At 33.5% G+C, this 15,616-nt stretch overlaps 1 protein-coding gene across 4 annotated transcripts in view; it reads right to left on the bottom strand.

Moving 5' to 3' along the window:
- Positions 1-5,056: 5,056 nt before the first annotated feature.
- The window catches only part of LOC149801169 (uncharacterized), a 104,233-nt gene continuing 93,673 nt past the window's right edge, over positions 5,057-15,616 (bottom strand). For all 4 annotated transcript variants that reach the window (XM_089955194.1, XM_089955196.1, XM_089955195.1 and 1 more), the window contains one exon: positions 5,057-15,140. In XM_089955194.1, the coding sequence (XP_089811320.1) occupies positions 14,969-15,140 (172 nt within the window). In that variant the 3' untranslated portion in view covers positions 5,057-14,968. The remainder of the gene's footprint in view (positions 15,141-15,616) is intronic.

Below are 15,616 nucleotides of genomic sequence, written 5' to 3'. Positions count from 1 at the left end.
AAAATGGGCAATAACTTACAAAAATTATCAGCACAAACTGATTTGTCGAACAGCTATCTTCAAATGATGTCCATACAATATGAAAAGTTTCATGCCAATTCTTTGAAAACCGTAAGATTATATTAGTTCACAAGATTATTTTATACACCAGTTGATCACTGACATCTCACTGCTGTTCATCTGGGTTGGTTAATGTACGTATGTGAGAAAGCTTCCCAGTAGCTTCTATGGGTTGATAGTTCTTACCAGGGTTTTCCTAGGTTCCTCCTTCACCGGTTATACTGGCCTCCATGTATAGCCTTTTGTGTGCTGAGAAAATGGCAAAACCCACAACAATGAATGCGAACATTGTTGTAACAGTGTGAATTTTGTAATGTTATGGCACAAGTGAATGTTGCAGGTGCCAGTGTGGCACAGCCAATTAAGTTGATGTGTTAAGTCTAGATCCTGGGCTAGAATATGGTGTTTTAATGTCCCTAATGAGGGAGTGATTTTTAATGAGGTTGCATTTGATAACAGTTGAGAAAATTGATCAAGGTGAGGTGAATTTGGTTCAAAGTATCAAAAATCCCAAGGCTTGAAATGTTGCAGAAAATGCATTTGTACTTACTGAAAAATTTGTTTTAAGCTGAAACTTTGCCAAGATTGGTTATTAAGGGAAGCAAGAAGTATGTGGAATTATCCAATCCTCGATGATTGTGCATTCATTTGGCAGTGAAGTAAACATAGATCCTAATTGGATAAGTAATGGCATGGGGTGTATTTGTCTGGTTTTATGTTTTATAAATGTTTTACATTGCAAAATTAGTCAGTCTGAGTGTTGCGTGAGGCAAATGTTTGGGCTCCGAGGAAGAAATATAGGGTACTTTCTTGTTAAATAAAATACCAAGGGACACATGCTGGAAGTCTTAAAAGACGATTCTGTAAAAGAGGAGACAGTTCCACATAACAATGGAGCAGGAGGCATAGAAGACCATTCATGCTGCAATTAAAAAGGCTGGAAGAAAGATTAATGTTGTCATTACAGGGTGGTGGAGGTGGTCTAATGCACTCATTTTTACTGATCACTGCAATCTCACCTCTGTCTGCATTGGTTTGAGTCTCTAGCTTGGCCTATGAGGGTATGTGAGAAAGCTTGCCAATAACTTCCTGAGCATTGTTGATTCTTACTGGGTTGTTCCCCAGTTCTTCTGCTGCCAGTTATAATGGCTGCCAAATACAGCCTATCATAAGCTGAAAAATGACATTAAAACTGTAGCAACCAACCGTTCTTTAGCTGTTCTTTAGCATACATTTGTTATCACCACACCTACTAAGCTATACACATGTATACGTGATTCTCAACAAAGGAACAAAGACATATCCAGAACATAATCGATGGTTAAACGAGTTTTACAGTTAGAAAACTGATGGTGCTATAGTTTGTCCTTTTGTAGGTCAATACCAACTATGTTACCAATTTATCACCAGTCACAACATCGAATATTTTCAAATAATACTTCCCTTAGGCATCATCATGTAAACTTTAGTAATTTCTTTGTGTTTATTGTATATCTTGTTTTGTTTTATGTTTGCCTTTGGCAAATACCAAATGATAGTCAAAATCACTTAGCCTAGTTAAAATCAAACTTTGCACTGTTCATTTTCAGTTTGTTGCATGAACTTCATCCCCGACGTGGGTGATCCCCTGCTGGATCCAATGCTTTGATGGGACTTTTATTTTCCATATGTTTTGTATTCTTCACTCACTTAGTCACGTTCAAATTCTTCACAATGCAAACTTTATCCTACAATGGCTTTAGAGCAAAAATGAAATGGGAAAACAAACAGGCAGATTAACAGAAACAGCAGTACGTTGTTTCTCGCCATAATTTGTGAACAAAACAAACCTCTGAACTGTTAACTTCACAACAAAATATTTCTTTTGAGTTTGATCAATATCTGCGATGCATGCATTTCTAATCTATTTCTACTAATATAAATTTGTGCAAGATGGCATAAGCAAAACCTCAAACTCATGATCATGGAAAATTAGTTTTCCAAATCATACAGTAACAGGTTTTTAAGTCTCAAAATTGCCCACCCCCTGCAAGTTTCATTAAAAGACTTTTCAAATTGGAACAAGGGCCCCAAGTAGGCCTGATACCACTGATCTACATAACAAATGACCATTTCACCAAACAGTGTAATGTAGTATTATAAGAACACATCCAATGTAAACAAAAACTTTTTACATCATATGAAGTTGACCTATTTTAAGTTATTGTCAGAAATAAAGGCATACTCAGTATAACAGACATCACATACAGCCGAATGTATCAAAGATCTTGGTTGTTAAGAACCTGTTTAACAAGTTTTTTGAAATATTTTGAAATCAGATGATAAATACCAATGTAATAAGCTCAGTCACTAAAATTCAAATAAACTCACTCATAGGTGGAAAACTCAACTGCTGAACCTAAGACAACGATGGAATCTTTTTTTTTAACTGAATTGACACAAACTCTGATCAAAATGCTGCCTCCAGAACAGGAAAAGCTCAACCAGTCATACATAAATATATATTGATCTGGCTCATAGTTCAGCTGATTGCTGATATGATTGTTTGGCAGGCATGATTTGAAACGGTCTAGAGTGCTGACAAGCTCAGCCAGTCAGATAATAGATCACCTACTTAATATGCACAATCACATTCATCCAAGATCATAATGACATGTGCCTATTTACCACATTTGGTCATAATCCTATTAAAGTCTCCAAAGTGGAAGCAAAGTCATCAATTCATTAAATAGTATTTCCCTATCTACCAAGTTTGATCAAAATAGGACCAGAAATACTGTCCCTATAGAGAAAAGAAGCTTAGCCAATCAGATGCGAGATCACACCTCATTGATACGGGTAGATTGCATTCATCATTATAATCATTTGTATCATGATGATATAAACATATTTACTATTATGTATATCTATTTTTGTAACTTCTGGTACATGACTTTATCTAATTTGTATAATTTGTATTCATGGCTGTAAGTTAGAATATCTTTAGTTTTGCCCATGTGGCCTGAGTCTGTTAAGAGTGTAATATTTCATACCGTGTATATTCGCTTATAACCCGAATAATTTAGGAAAAAATAAAGGCCTGGAAGAAGGAGGGTTGGCTTATCCGCGGGCTAATGTGTAAACTTGATAGTTTTTAGGTCTTTTTGTTGACTACTGTAATGACTGTTGATGTTGTTGTTGTTCTAGCGTTTAACGCCATTTTTCAGCACAAGATAGGCTATACATGGCGGCCAGTATAAATGGTGGAGGAAGAACCCTGGAAAACCCAGGGAAGAACCACCGACCCACGAGAAGCAACTGGCAGGCTTTCCCACGTCCCCACGCTAGCCGAACCTTGGACTCGAACACACGCAGACAGAGGTGAGATGGCAGTGATCCGGAACGGTGAGTGCTTTAAACCACTCAGCCACTCGGGCCCCCCTGTAATGGCTGTAAATCTTGGGACACTAACAATAATTTTGTCCGTGTTCTAAGACATAGGCATGTAAAAAAAGTAAAAGTAACTTTCGGTGACCCGACAATTATTAAACTGTTATAAAGTACTATGATTGATTTTGTTATTATTTTGCATGTACATATTTTCTGATTTCTCCAACACGAAGTTAAATAAAGGTAAATACAGACTTCATATTGATTGATGTTGATCCTAGTTTATCTCTATGAGAATTTTAGCCTTTATTATTACCACTATTCGTGAACATGTAAATTATGATGGTTATGTGCCTTGTACAATTTCGTTTTGCGACAGCAGTACGGGCCAGTTAATCATTAAAACCCTGAAACTGGCTTGTGATAAGAGGGAATTATGACTGGTAACTATACAGTTTAACATTGGTATATATGGTATAAAAATGCCAGGTGTTCACTTGTATAAGTTTCTTTCGTGGGAATGGAGCTATAACATATGGAGTTACAGCATTCGTAGTGATCATTCTTGGGATTTAAATTAATTGTGGACGATTTTATTGCTGTGGTTAACTTTTTGTTTTGGTTTATTTTTTTTAAATTTATGTATTATTGTAGAAGTAAAAAAATCATTAATTTACGTGAATAATGTTTAAACTTAACATTCTATTTAGTGAAGAAGCGAATTCTTTATAGCAAAGTAATTATTTCGTCACAACAATAATCCACAGGTGATACAACAGAACATGTTGGACTTTTCTTGTTTAGAAGAAATGAAAATCGAAGACATAATGTAATAATCAGGAGTTCTCTGCAAAATCGGAAGATATTATGAAATCGGAAGGTAGGTGAGAAGCGACACCAAAAATCGGGAGTTTTTTTCCTCCTACCTCCCTGCGTGAAAGTTGACGGGTATGGTGTAAGATCGCTTTCATCAAAACAAACTACAACTCAGCTTTTACGGTATTAGCATAATTTTCGAAGCATTATTTCCGAAACTTTATTATTGTATTTTGTAGATATCATAAAAGTTGAGCACAATGCCCATGATTCGACTCAAAGGGATGTACTTAATTCAGCACATAATCAAACCTACAATGTACATGCGGTGGCACCATTATGTAAATACGTTCAGTAGCCTAATTGTGAGCACTGAATCGAAACGTTGTTTGTTCATTGTGTTATCATACTGGGATTCCATTTTAATGAGTTTAGGTATTTACAATTTCAAAGCAAAGTAAAAACGTAATTACTGGTGCACTGACATAAAATGTCAAATGCAATAATGCATAAACAAACAATAATTGAGTCAAAAGGGATAGGTAGTGTTACAGGACCTCGCAATTGCTAAATCCTTGTTATCGGTCCATCAAATTATACACAAATCTAAATTAGGCAGAAACAATAAGAAAACAGAAATTTAAATAAATTACTTTTCAAACAAGTTTATACCATTTCTTTTTAATAATCATGCACACAAACCTACCAGTAGCTGGCTAATTGAGACAAAAACTACATAGGAATGTTCTTTTTGTTTCTTCTTTACTTTTAATTTCTACAGGCTATTGTAAATAAGAACAGAAATGCTTGCTCATGGTGTGAGACCATTTTATTGTTAAGATATGTAAATGGACAAATCACCAAGTAAAGCTGAGCCATGCATACTTTTAGAGGATGTAGCTAATGTTACAATGAATGGCATACAAATATGAAAGATGGCAACCACTGGGTATGCATATACTAAGACACAAAGGATTTTCTCATAACTTATCAGAACATTAAAGGAAATGCATTAAAATCATGCTTAAATCACACACAGCAAGGATAAATATATTTTTTTGCAACAGCTATTTTGAGATTATGAAACTTTTTTGTGAGATGGAAATGAGATTTAGCCATCAGCCAGGTGTCAGGGAAGAAAGTTGGACTTGTTGTTATCATTACAGTAGGATAATTGTTGCTTTCTTACAGCATGGCAAACTTTTTCAAACACCTATTTACCTGTAACCTCAACCTAAGCATTGATGTGACTCACATTTACATTTTGCCTAGCATTAACACGGGAGAGATAAAAAGCCAAAAGTACTGGCAGCAATTCTATGTAAAAAGTGACAAACCACAATCCATCAACCTGGAAAAATGGGAGAGTGAATGATGTCCACTGTTACTGCATGTCAGGTAGTATTTGATGTTTTGGCAAGCTTTTATTTAATAGGAAATAAAATGAAATAAATAAATAAATAAATAAAAAACAAAAATAGATATTAAATCTTATATTACAACAAAACACATGTGCGGTAGCAAAAGAAATTGGAAAGTAGATATAAATAGCTAGTAACAAAAAATCTTTAAAATTCCTATAAGGACTCGTATACATGGAGAAAACTTAGTAATTTTTATACATGATCTCTGCCTGAAAATACTGTTTTTACTTTTTAATTTAGTTTATCACTAATGACATGAACTATATTTATGAACAACAGAGAGTACATTTATTAAAAATCCTTTTGTCTACATTAAAATGAAATACTTGTTTCTATTTGAAATGTATAACGAAAAACAATTCTGAATTAAAATGGTTTGGTGTTGCTCCTGGTGACATGGTAAATAATTTGTTCACTTTGCTCAAACCAGTCCATTAATATTATTCAAATTTTCATTCCAATTAATATTAATATCATCCAAATTTTCATTCAGACAGAGTCATGAGACCTTTTCAGTGACTTTATTATAGAATTTATAATAATGTAGACATTAACATTTCATATTTCTAACCAACTCTTATATATAACGTTTCATTTCTATCCATGAGATAAAATCAGGAAGTAGACAATTACTGCTCATAAATCACAATTGGTGTGTAGCCAGATGGGTTTTTGCTCAATCAGCTCATTGCTATTGTGGAGTAATTCAACTCGGTATGAGAGTAAAGTTTTTCAAGGGATAAAATTAAGTTGTGGGCAGAATTTGAGGATTTGTCGATTTCAACAGTACAACAATTATCAGAGTTTAGTACACAGCTTCTATCGAACCTGTGTCCCATGTATTTAAAATATTTTGATAAACTTTCACATATACTCACTTACAGGCTGAGTCATACTGCAGAAACCCAGATCACGTAATGTGCCTACAGATCTGGGTCTATACAGTATGCAGAAGTAATCAGTAGATCAAACAACACAGACCCGTATCTCATTATGCAAACAACACAGACCCTTATCTCATCATGCTGCGGCACATAACTGTCCATGTTGCTTGCAGCTAAATTCATCTTATATGCAAGTATATACTCAGTTCATGCAAAATCAGGCACACCCCGACAGACCTAGATAAAAATCGTATTAATTATACATGTATAATAATACTGCCCCCCCATCCAATTCTGATATGTGCCTGTTTTGGACTATTGTGGGAGGTGGGGATGGAAGCACACTGTAGTTACAAGTGCCCCTGCAGCCTAAACATATTTTTATAATAAAGCTTTGATTGTTGGAACTAACAAGGAATGAAATAACAATTTTGATATTCAAAGCTAAGACAACAATGGAAAGAGCGGCATAATATGTTAACATTTATAAGCTCCATATCATGTCATAAAAACTGTATGTCACACTGTGGCACAATACTTTGCAATATGACATGGCAAATCAATTGATTGAAGCTTTTTGTTATGTGGTGAACAGAATCACAAATGTTGGTTCATTTAATAGGTAATTTATAAAATACTGTGCAACATGAAAAATACAATATGCTTAAGGTGTTATAACATTATTAGTTTAATAAATCTGATAAAAAACATATTACAATTAAAGTGTTAGTGAATATCTATTAACACTAATAAATCTTGAAATGTAACTTTGCATCAATAATGAGATCTGGAAAAAAGACTTGTTAACAACTTAAGTGTTTCAGTGTAAATCTTTAAAAACAATGTCATTACTGATTATTCACTTGCTTTTAAAGTTTTGAAGTATTTATGCAAATTCAAAATGTTCATGAATGTATTGTTTCCTCCCAAAATTAAGAAAATGACATGACATAAATATACATTTGTATACCAAGATTTCTTAAATACATCTTTTTTGGTCTGTGAAAAATAAATAACCTGGAAATACAAGTAGTTTAAAATATTATCTAAGTTAGAAAATACTCAAAAACTTTCATCACCTGATTTTTCTTTTTTAGTATACTATCTTATATAGTGGGGAATCCAGCCATAACTCAATATCTGCCAACCATGTGATGTTCTGAACCATATTATAGCAAGAATGATCAAAATTGGTAGAATGCATTATAAACTCAACAGCAGTACATTCTTCACAACAGAAAACTGGATTAATGCATTTATGAATGTGTGTTGTGGGTAGGAGAATGTGTGTCTTGTGGGTAGGAGAATGTGTGTGTTGGGTAGAGGAGAATGTATGTGTTGTGGGTAGGAGAATGTGTGTTGGGGGTAGGAGAATGTGCGTGTTGGGAGTAGGGGAAATAAACATAATGGCAGTCATTACTTCCTGCCAATTTAAATAACAGCTGGAATTAAGATATCCCTGTGTTTCATGAAAATTTCTGGTGTGTAATACCAGTATATATTACCTGTAAACTATAGGTTTAACTTACTTATTTTCACATGTTTGTCACCATGGCTAATGTTTGAAGTAGTGTCAGGTATTAAGGAACAGCTAATAAAAATAATCTGGAGCCATGTTTTAATGAAGCATGTTATGGGGGGGTTTATACTTGTAATGAGGAGTGTTATAGCGGGATTCCCCTGTACAGGTAAAAAAAACAACTGTACATAAATACACACAATTGTAGATAAATACATTGTGTATACCAATCTATTTGCTTATATAGTTTGTAAATAAAATGATGCATAAATAAAAGCATGTATCATCTGCTGTTATTTTAATTTTGTGGATACGTTTCCTTTCAATCATTATACCTTAAAGATAAAAATACAGGAAAAAGTGCACACCCATTTATATATAGTAAACACTAAAATGAGCACCCAAATCAGGACTAAACACACACGCACACACACACACACACACACACACTTATTGAATTAAAATGAATAATGTATTTATTAGTCTATTTTTTGACAAAAAATATATTTGCTTATTCTGAATATCACATACATATATAAATATATCATACAAAATTACCAAATATAAGAAAGATTTAATTTTTTAATTGGGGGTTAAATTTCATGATGGGAAATGCAAATAAAAAACTCCATGATACAATATGTCCTCCCAAGGCTTGATCAGAAAAATCAATGTGTAGATAAAAACTGTCACTTATTTTTTTATTTAAGTCTGAAATTACCATGATCACTGGTCAGTTATGATCACTGGTCAGTTATGATTACTGGTCAGTTATGACAAAATGAAAGGATAATTTTCCATATCTATACCTGCTGTGTTGTTGTAAAGAAAACAGAAATTCTGACAATCAGTTCAATCAGCAAATTAATTTTTCCATCAGATTACGTTATTTTTAATAATTTTTAAAATGAAAAACTGTGTACAAGCTGAATAATTATTGTTTGAGTTAAACTATGGCAACCTCTTTTGATATTACTGGTAATAATAAAAGTAATCACATTATAGTTCATGTACAAATAATAACGAACAATGATACTAATATTAGAAGACTTTATGGGAAATATGGATACTTTATGTAAAATGAACGTGACTACTGGTTTCATAAAAATTACTTGCAATGTTATGTCCAGAATATTACTAAATGAGCTCAAGGGTTGATTTATGATGGAATGGAGAAAGCAATTTATTCAAACTTTAAAAGAGTTCATGTTCATTCTTGTATGGGACTGATACAGTGCAAGTACATTTGTTGCATTACATAAGAACACTCTCACCGAACAAAGAGCAAGATTATCAAAATCACAGAATAATTTGTACAAAGACATTTCCCTCCTTAAATAAGGCTGGACAGTAAAACTCAGCTTGAAAGACCAATCATATCAGATACCACCTGTCTTGAGATAAGGTTCTCAATGCACTGATTTATTGATCATGTAGTATAATGACCTGCTTTTAGACCACCTGTCTCAAGAGACCATCTATCATGAGATACCACCTGTCTCAAGAGATCACCTGTCTCGAGCGACCAGATTCTCAGTATGCTGATTTATTGATCATATAGTGTAATGACCTGTCATTAGACCACCTGTCTTGACAGACCATGACTTTTTTTCACAAAAGGGGTGATCTTTAAAGACAGGTTTTATTGTAGAACGTCCATATGAATAGCACAGGACCCTAATTTATTAGCACATTATTTAATGGCAGATGGCCTTGACCTCAATGTTCTCAGTCAGGTGTGTGATATACTCTTGTAAATGTGGGAGTGTATAATTTCCACACTGGTAAATGTAGTAGATAAATTCCACACTGATAAATGTAGTAGATAAATTCCACACTGATAAATGTGCTAACAGATTAGTAGATAAATTCCATGTTGGTAAATGTGGCAGTAGATAATTTCCACACAGCTAAATGTGGTAAATATTGGAGAGGAAAAATTCCACACAGCTAAATGTGGTAAATATGGGCGAGGATGACATTCCACACATTGTGGTAAATATGGAAAAGGATAAGTTCCACACAACTAAATGTGGTAAATATGGGAGAGGATGACATTCCACACATTGTGGTAAATATGGGAGAGAACAAGTTCTAGACAGCTAAATATGGTAAATATGGGACATAATAAATTCCACACACAGGATGCACAATCACCATGATATCTATACCATGGTCTTTAATTCAATGACATTATATGTTTTAATCAATTATACAGAAGTCAAGAAAAAATATTTTGTTTCATTCTTTACTAATATTCACATATATAGTGTGATTATGTCACCACTGTTTTGATTTTCATGCAAAAAAATTGATACAAGATTACAAAAAGAAGTCAGGAAAACCCTACACATTTTAAAATGAGCCATTCCTTCAATATAAAGTCTAACCTACAGGTATCTATACAACACGACTGATAATTATTCACTGTGAGAGAATATCTTAATTTACTAATCCAACTGATAACGTCATGCTTTCTGAAGATTAAAAAGTGCTAATGAAACCTGTGTAAGGAAATATTTTCATGCAAAAGACAAATTTAAGATCTTCAATTCTTTATTTCACTTTCAAATTCATCATTTATATTAAGAACACCTGTTCATATCGATAAATTGTATCAATAAAGGACACCCACCCTCCCAAGTGTCCTTCATATCTGAATTTCATTGTTTTTTGACAAGCAGCATTAATTTTAATACCAAATGCTCTGAAATGCATATGATTAGCTCCATTTTATGATCATACATATCTGACAAATGTGTTCAGATGGAAGCAGTAAGCTCTTCAAAGCATAAAAGAACTTGCCCCCCAAAAATGAAATTTTATGATCAATATAATATTAGCAGATAGATACCAATCTACCATTCCATTAGGGAACTCATTAGTATTGTTAAATTAAAAAATGTCAGTTACCATATTCATCATATTAACCACATAAACCTTAATAAGTGCACCCCATTTCTTTTTGGTAAAACCTACAACATCATGATTTATGTATCATCAGCAAATAACTCTGTGTATCAAACAAATCTATTAAAAAAAAAAAAGGAGAAAGGCCATCATAGATAAGGGGAGATAACTCTTATGGCATTTACATACATGTGACGGGACACAGTTTATGACAATGTATTGGATTTCTTATTTTTTTAATTAAAAAATTATCAAAATTACATTTTAAGCACACGATGCATGTGTTATGTGGAACACAATATGTCTGGCAATAGATGTAAAATGGTGAAAAATAATCACACAGAATCATAATCTAACCCAAAGTTCACAATAATTATAGACAAGTCCATGAAAAAGACAAAACTAACAGTCCTGGTATGACAAACAATAAAGTATGAATAGATTCAAGAACTAAATTCCGTCCAAGAGCAATTTTCATCAGTATCTTGTGTTTATTTACTAACTGTAACTAATAACAGTTTAATGTAACATTAAAATATCCTAATTCTTTCCCATGTCTGTAAATATGAGATACTACATTATTGTATTATCCCTTTTATATAATACGTACATTCTTCTTTAATTAATGAGCAGTTCAATCTTTTCTTCACTTAATTTTCTTTGTAACGAATATTCCTGTTAAAGTCAGTACTCTATCACATTCAAATAATTGGTTACCCACAGAGACATTCTGTCCAGGGTACTGTTGACCTAAAAATGCAATATTTGCTTTAATAATTTCTATAACAAAAAAACACTTTGTAGAATTCATAATGTCTTTACTCAGTGTAGCATATAAATATCTGAAATACTGTATGCTAATACGTCAAGCCTAATTGAACTGCACAGACACAGATCTGCCATGACAAAATGTGCCAGCATATCTAGATCTATTCAGTTTGCAAGGAGTAATCAGCAGGGTCTAAGTTGTATAAAGCTGGACAAAACTTATATATGAGTATATATAGTAATAGAAAGACTCCGTATTTATATTCTCTTGATTGCATTACCACGCAGCAGGTCCTGTGAAATGCTTAGCGTTTCCATCCAAAAGATATTTTTTTCTAATTAAAAGATGCTGTTCACTGTTTACTTGGTAAGGTGTATACTCCTAATTCATTAAATCATGTTTACTTCATGCCAGATATATCAAGTACATCTGCTAAGCATCTGAGAGATTAATATGCATATTTCTCTAAATAATTTTTGAAGTAATACAGTGTATCAGGAATAATATTACTGCATTAATTTTGGCCACATGGTGGCACCATTTTCCACTGGAGGTCCCAGAATCTGTAGTTTGAAATATCCTAACAGAATGTTAGAAAAGTCTGCTTGCAGGACTTTTCCCTTCATTTGATTTATCATATGTTATTATGTTAGAACTGTAATTTAACCATTTCCTTATGGAAAGCTTGATGCTGTTTGCTTTTAGGTGCAACAAATATTCAGATTTTCAAGCATATATGTACAGTAGAAAATATGTCAGGTGAGCAGACTGCTCTTCTTTTCATTGCAATGTATTCCTTCCTTATTTAGAACCTTTTGTTTGAACAAGCTGTTTGGATAGTAGACAATACATACTGGTAATGATATATACATTTTTATGCAGTGAATTCCTTAAATTAAAAAATGTTATCATGGAAGACCAGAGATTCATCTGTCATAGTATATTTGGAGTTACACCAATTAAATGCGAAATGGCTATTTCTATAACTTCATCTCTAATGAACCAAATCATGTTTTTTATTTAAAGGTTTTATAAAAAATCTGAATGCAGTTTTTTTACTGTTTAATATTCTAGCTTGTTAACTTACGTTTGAACAGAACAGAACAGAATTTTTATTTGACATGAAACTAATTGGAAGTTCCATTTGATTACAGAACATTTTTATTGCAAGATAACCAGTAAATAACACAGAATGTTTATAAAGCTGACTAAATATACATTACGTTAGATAAATAACAGATACATTTGCTGACTAAATATACATTATGTTAGAAAAATAACAGATACATTTGCTGGCTAAAGATCCTCTTCCTCTTATTAAAGATTTGTTTGAAAAAAGTACTTTTTCTACACTTAAGAAAACATCTGTACAAAACAACAGCAAAAGTGTAAACTAAGTTTGGCTTACACCATACACAAAATGTTATAATATAATCTGCCATAAGAGAACACATGAAGAAAACAAATTACAGGAGTGATTAAGAAAAGGAGGTTAGACATGCCAGAAGCCTATGTGTTACATGTTCCCCCCAAAAAGACTGTTTTATAATAAAACAACCTCAGTTACTGTCTCCAACATTTTCTTGTTGGAATCATCCCTGGTGTATATACTAATATATAGATTACACCTTAGGATGACAATGTAGTATTGTTTAAAATTTTTACTGGTAAGGAACCACAAGTACCTGTACTGCATAGTGGACTAGAAAATAAGGGATAAAACGGCAATGCTGTCTGTGCTCACTTGTAACTTAGATCCAACAGCAAACCGCACAGACAGCACATTAATGGTCTATGATAAGACTAATTGGTAGAACAAACAGCATAGACCCTGATCCACCAGTGCAACAGTCATTCTGGGTCTAAGTTCTTTGCAGATGGACTTGACTTATATAAGCAATTTAAAATTCATTTATTCTGATTTTATAAATCCATACAATGTATTCCATTTAAAATATGACTGTGATGTATGGAATCCAAAAAGATGGTCTTCAGCAGTAATGACATTCTAGCCCATCACAATGATATTCTAGCCCTTGACAATGACATTCTAGCCCTTGACAATGATATTCTAGCCCTTGACAATGACATTCTAGCCCACCACAATGATATTCTAGCCCACCACAATGATATAACAGCCCATCGTGATATTCTAGCACATTATAATGATATTCTAGCCCATCACAATGATATAACATCCCATCACAATGATTTTCTAGCCCACCACAATGATATTCTAGCCCATCACAATGACATTCTAGCCCATCACAATGACATTCTAGCCCTTGACAATGACTTTCTAGCCCACCACAATGATATTCTAGCCCATCACAATGATATTCTAGCCCACCACAATGATATAACAGCCCATCGTGATATTCTAGCACATTATAATGACATTCTAGCCGATAACAATGATATAACAAGCAATCACAATGATTTTCTAGCCCACCACAATGATACTCTAGCCCATCACAATGACATTCTAGCCCATCACAATGATATTCTAGCCAATCACAATGACGTTCTAGCACAATACAATGATGTTCTAGCACATTACAGTGATATTCTAGCCCATCACAATGATATAACAAGCAATCACAATGATATTCTAGCCCACCACAATGATATTCTAGCCTATCACAATGATGTAACATCCCATCACAATGATATAACATCCCATCACAATGATATTCTAGCCCACCACAATGATATTCTAGCCCATCACAATGATATAACATCCCATCACAATGACATAACATCCCATCACAATGATTTTCTAGCCCACCACAATGATATTCTAGCCCACCACAATGATACTCTAGCCCATCACAATGACATTCTAGCCAATCACAATGATGTTCTAGCACAATACAATGATGTTCTAGCCCACCACAATGATACTCTAGCCCATCACAATGACATTCTAGCCAATCACAATGATGTTCTTGCACAATACAATGATGTTCTTGCACAGTACAGTGATATTCTAGCACATTATAATGATATTCTAGCACATTACAATAATATTTTAGCACAATACAATAATATTTTACCACAATACAATCATATTCTAGCATGTTACAACCATCTCATTCAGTGTGTGATTTATATCATTCATCTACACAAAATTCTAAAAGATTGCTAACTGTACGAGTTATCTCCTCCTGTTTATAAACTGTCACACATATCACATGTCACATGTCACATAGAGAGGTTAAAACCTGTAGCCATAATAGTCCACATATTTGAAAGCCTGGTTCTCCCTGATGGCACGATAAAGGGTTTTAGATCTACGTGCTTTTCTTGCAGCCATTCTGATTGTTCTTGCTTTCTGCCTTTCCAGGGCACGAGCTTTTCTTATCTCAGCATTTTTCTGCTTCAACCATCTGTAACAGAAAGTTAGGAATCTTGCCAAAATGTTTATTAAATAATGTGAGCTTATAAATGGATGCAAGTGCATGCCATTAGTGTCTGCAGAGAGGAACATGTAGCCTTCTCAATATTTTTTTAAGTAGCCAGCTCAAAATTAAAATTAAGTCAATTTAACAATATAATAAAAAATGTTGTTATAAAAGTAGATGGCACAACTGAAAAAAGTTCATGGCAATTAACCAGCAGCCAGCTCATAATGTGAAGGATGAAAATGGTTCTGGACTATGCAGTAACATCTGGACAATTTTTAAAATTTGTTTTATATATTCAGCCATTTAACAATGCACTCAATAGTATGCATCATAAACTGGCATCTTCCACATGGCATCAAACCCCTTTGCACTAAAACTCTCAAAACTGAAATTCTGCTGATCTTTACTCAATAAAATGATCCACTGTGTTTAAAGGAATGTGGGGGCAAAGTGGAAAT

This window comes from Sinohyriopsis cumingii, chromosome 4, assembly GCF_028554795.1.
Source record: "Sinohyriopsis cumingii isolate HCF-2022 chromosome 4, ASM2855479v2, whole genome shotgun sequence".
NCBI lineage: Eukaryota > Metazoa > Mollusca > Bivalvia > Unionida > Unionidae > Sinohyriopsis > Sinohyriopsis cumingii.
The sequence above is the reverse complement of the archived record's forward strand: the minus strand, read 5'-3'. Positions and strand labels throughout refer to the sequence as shown.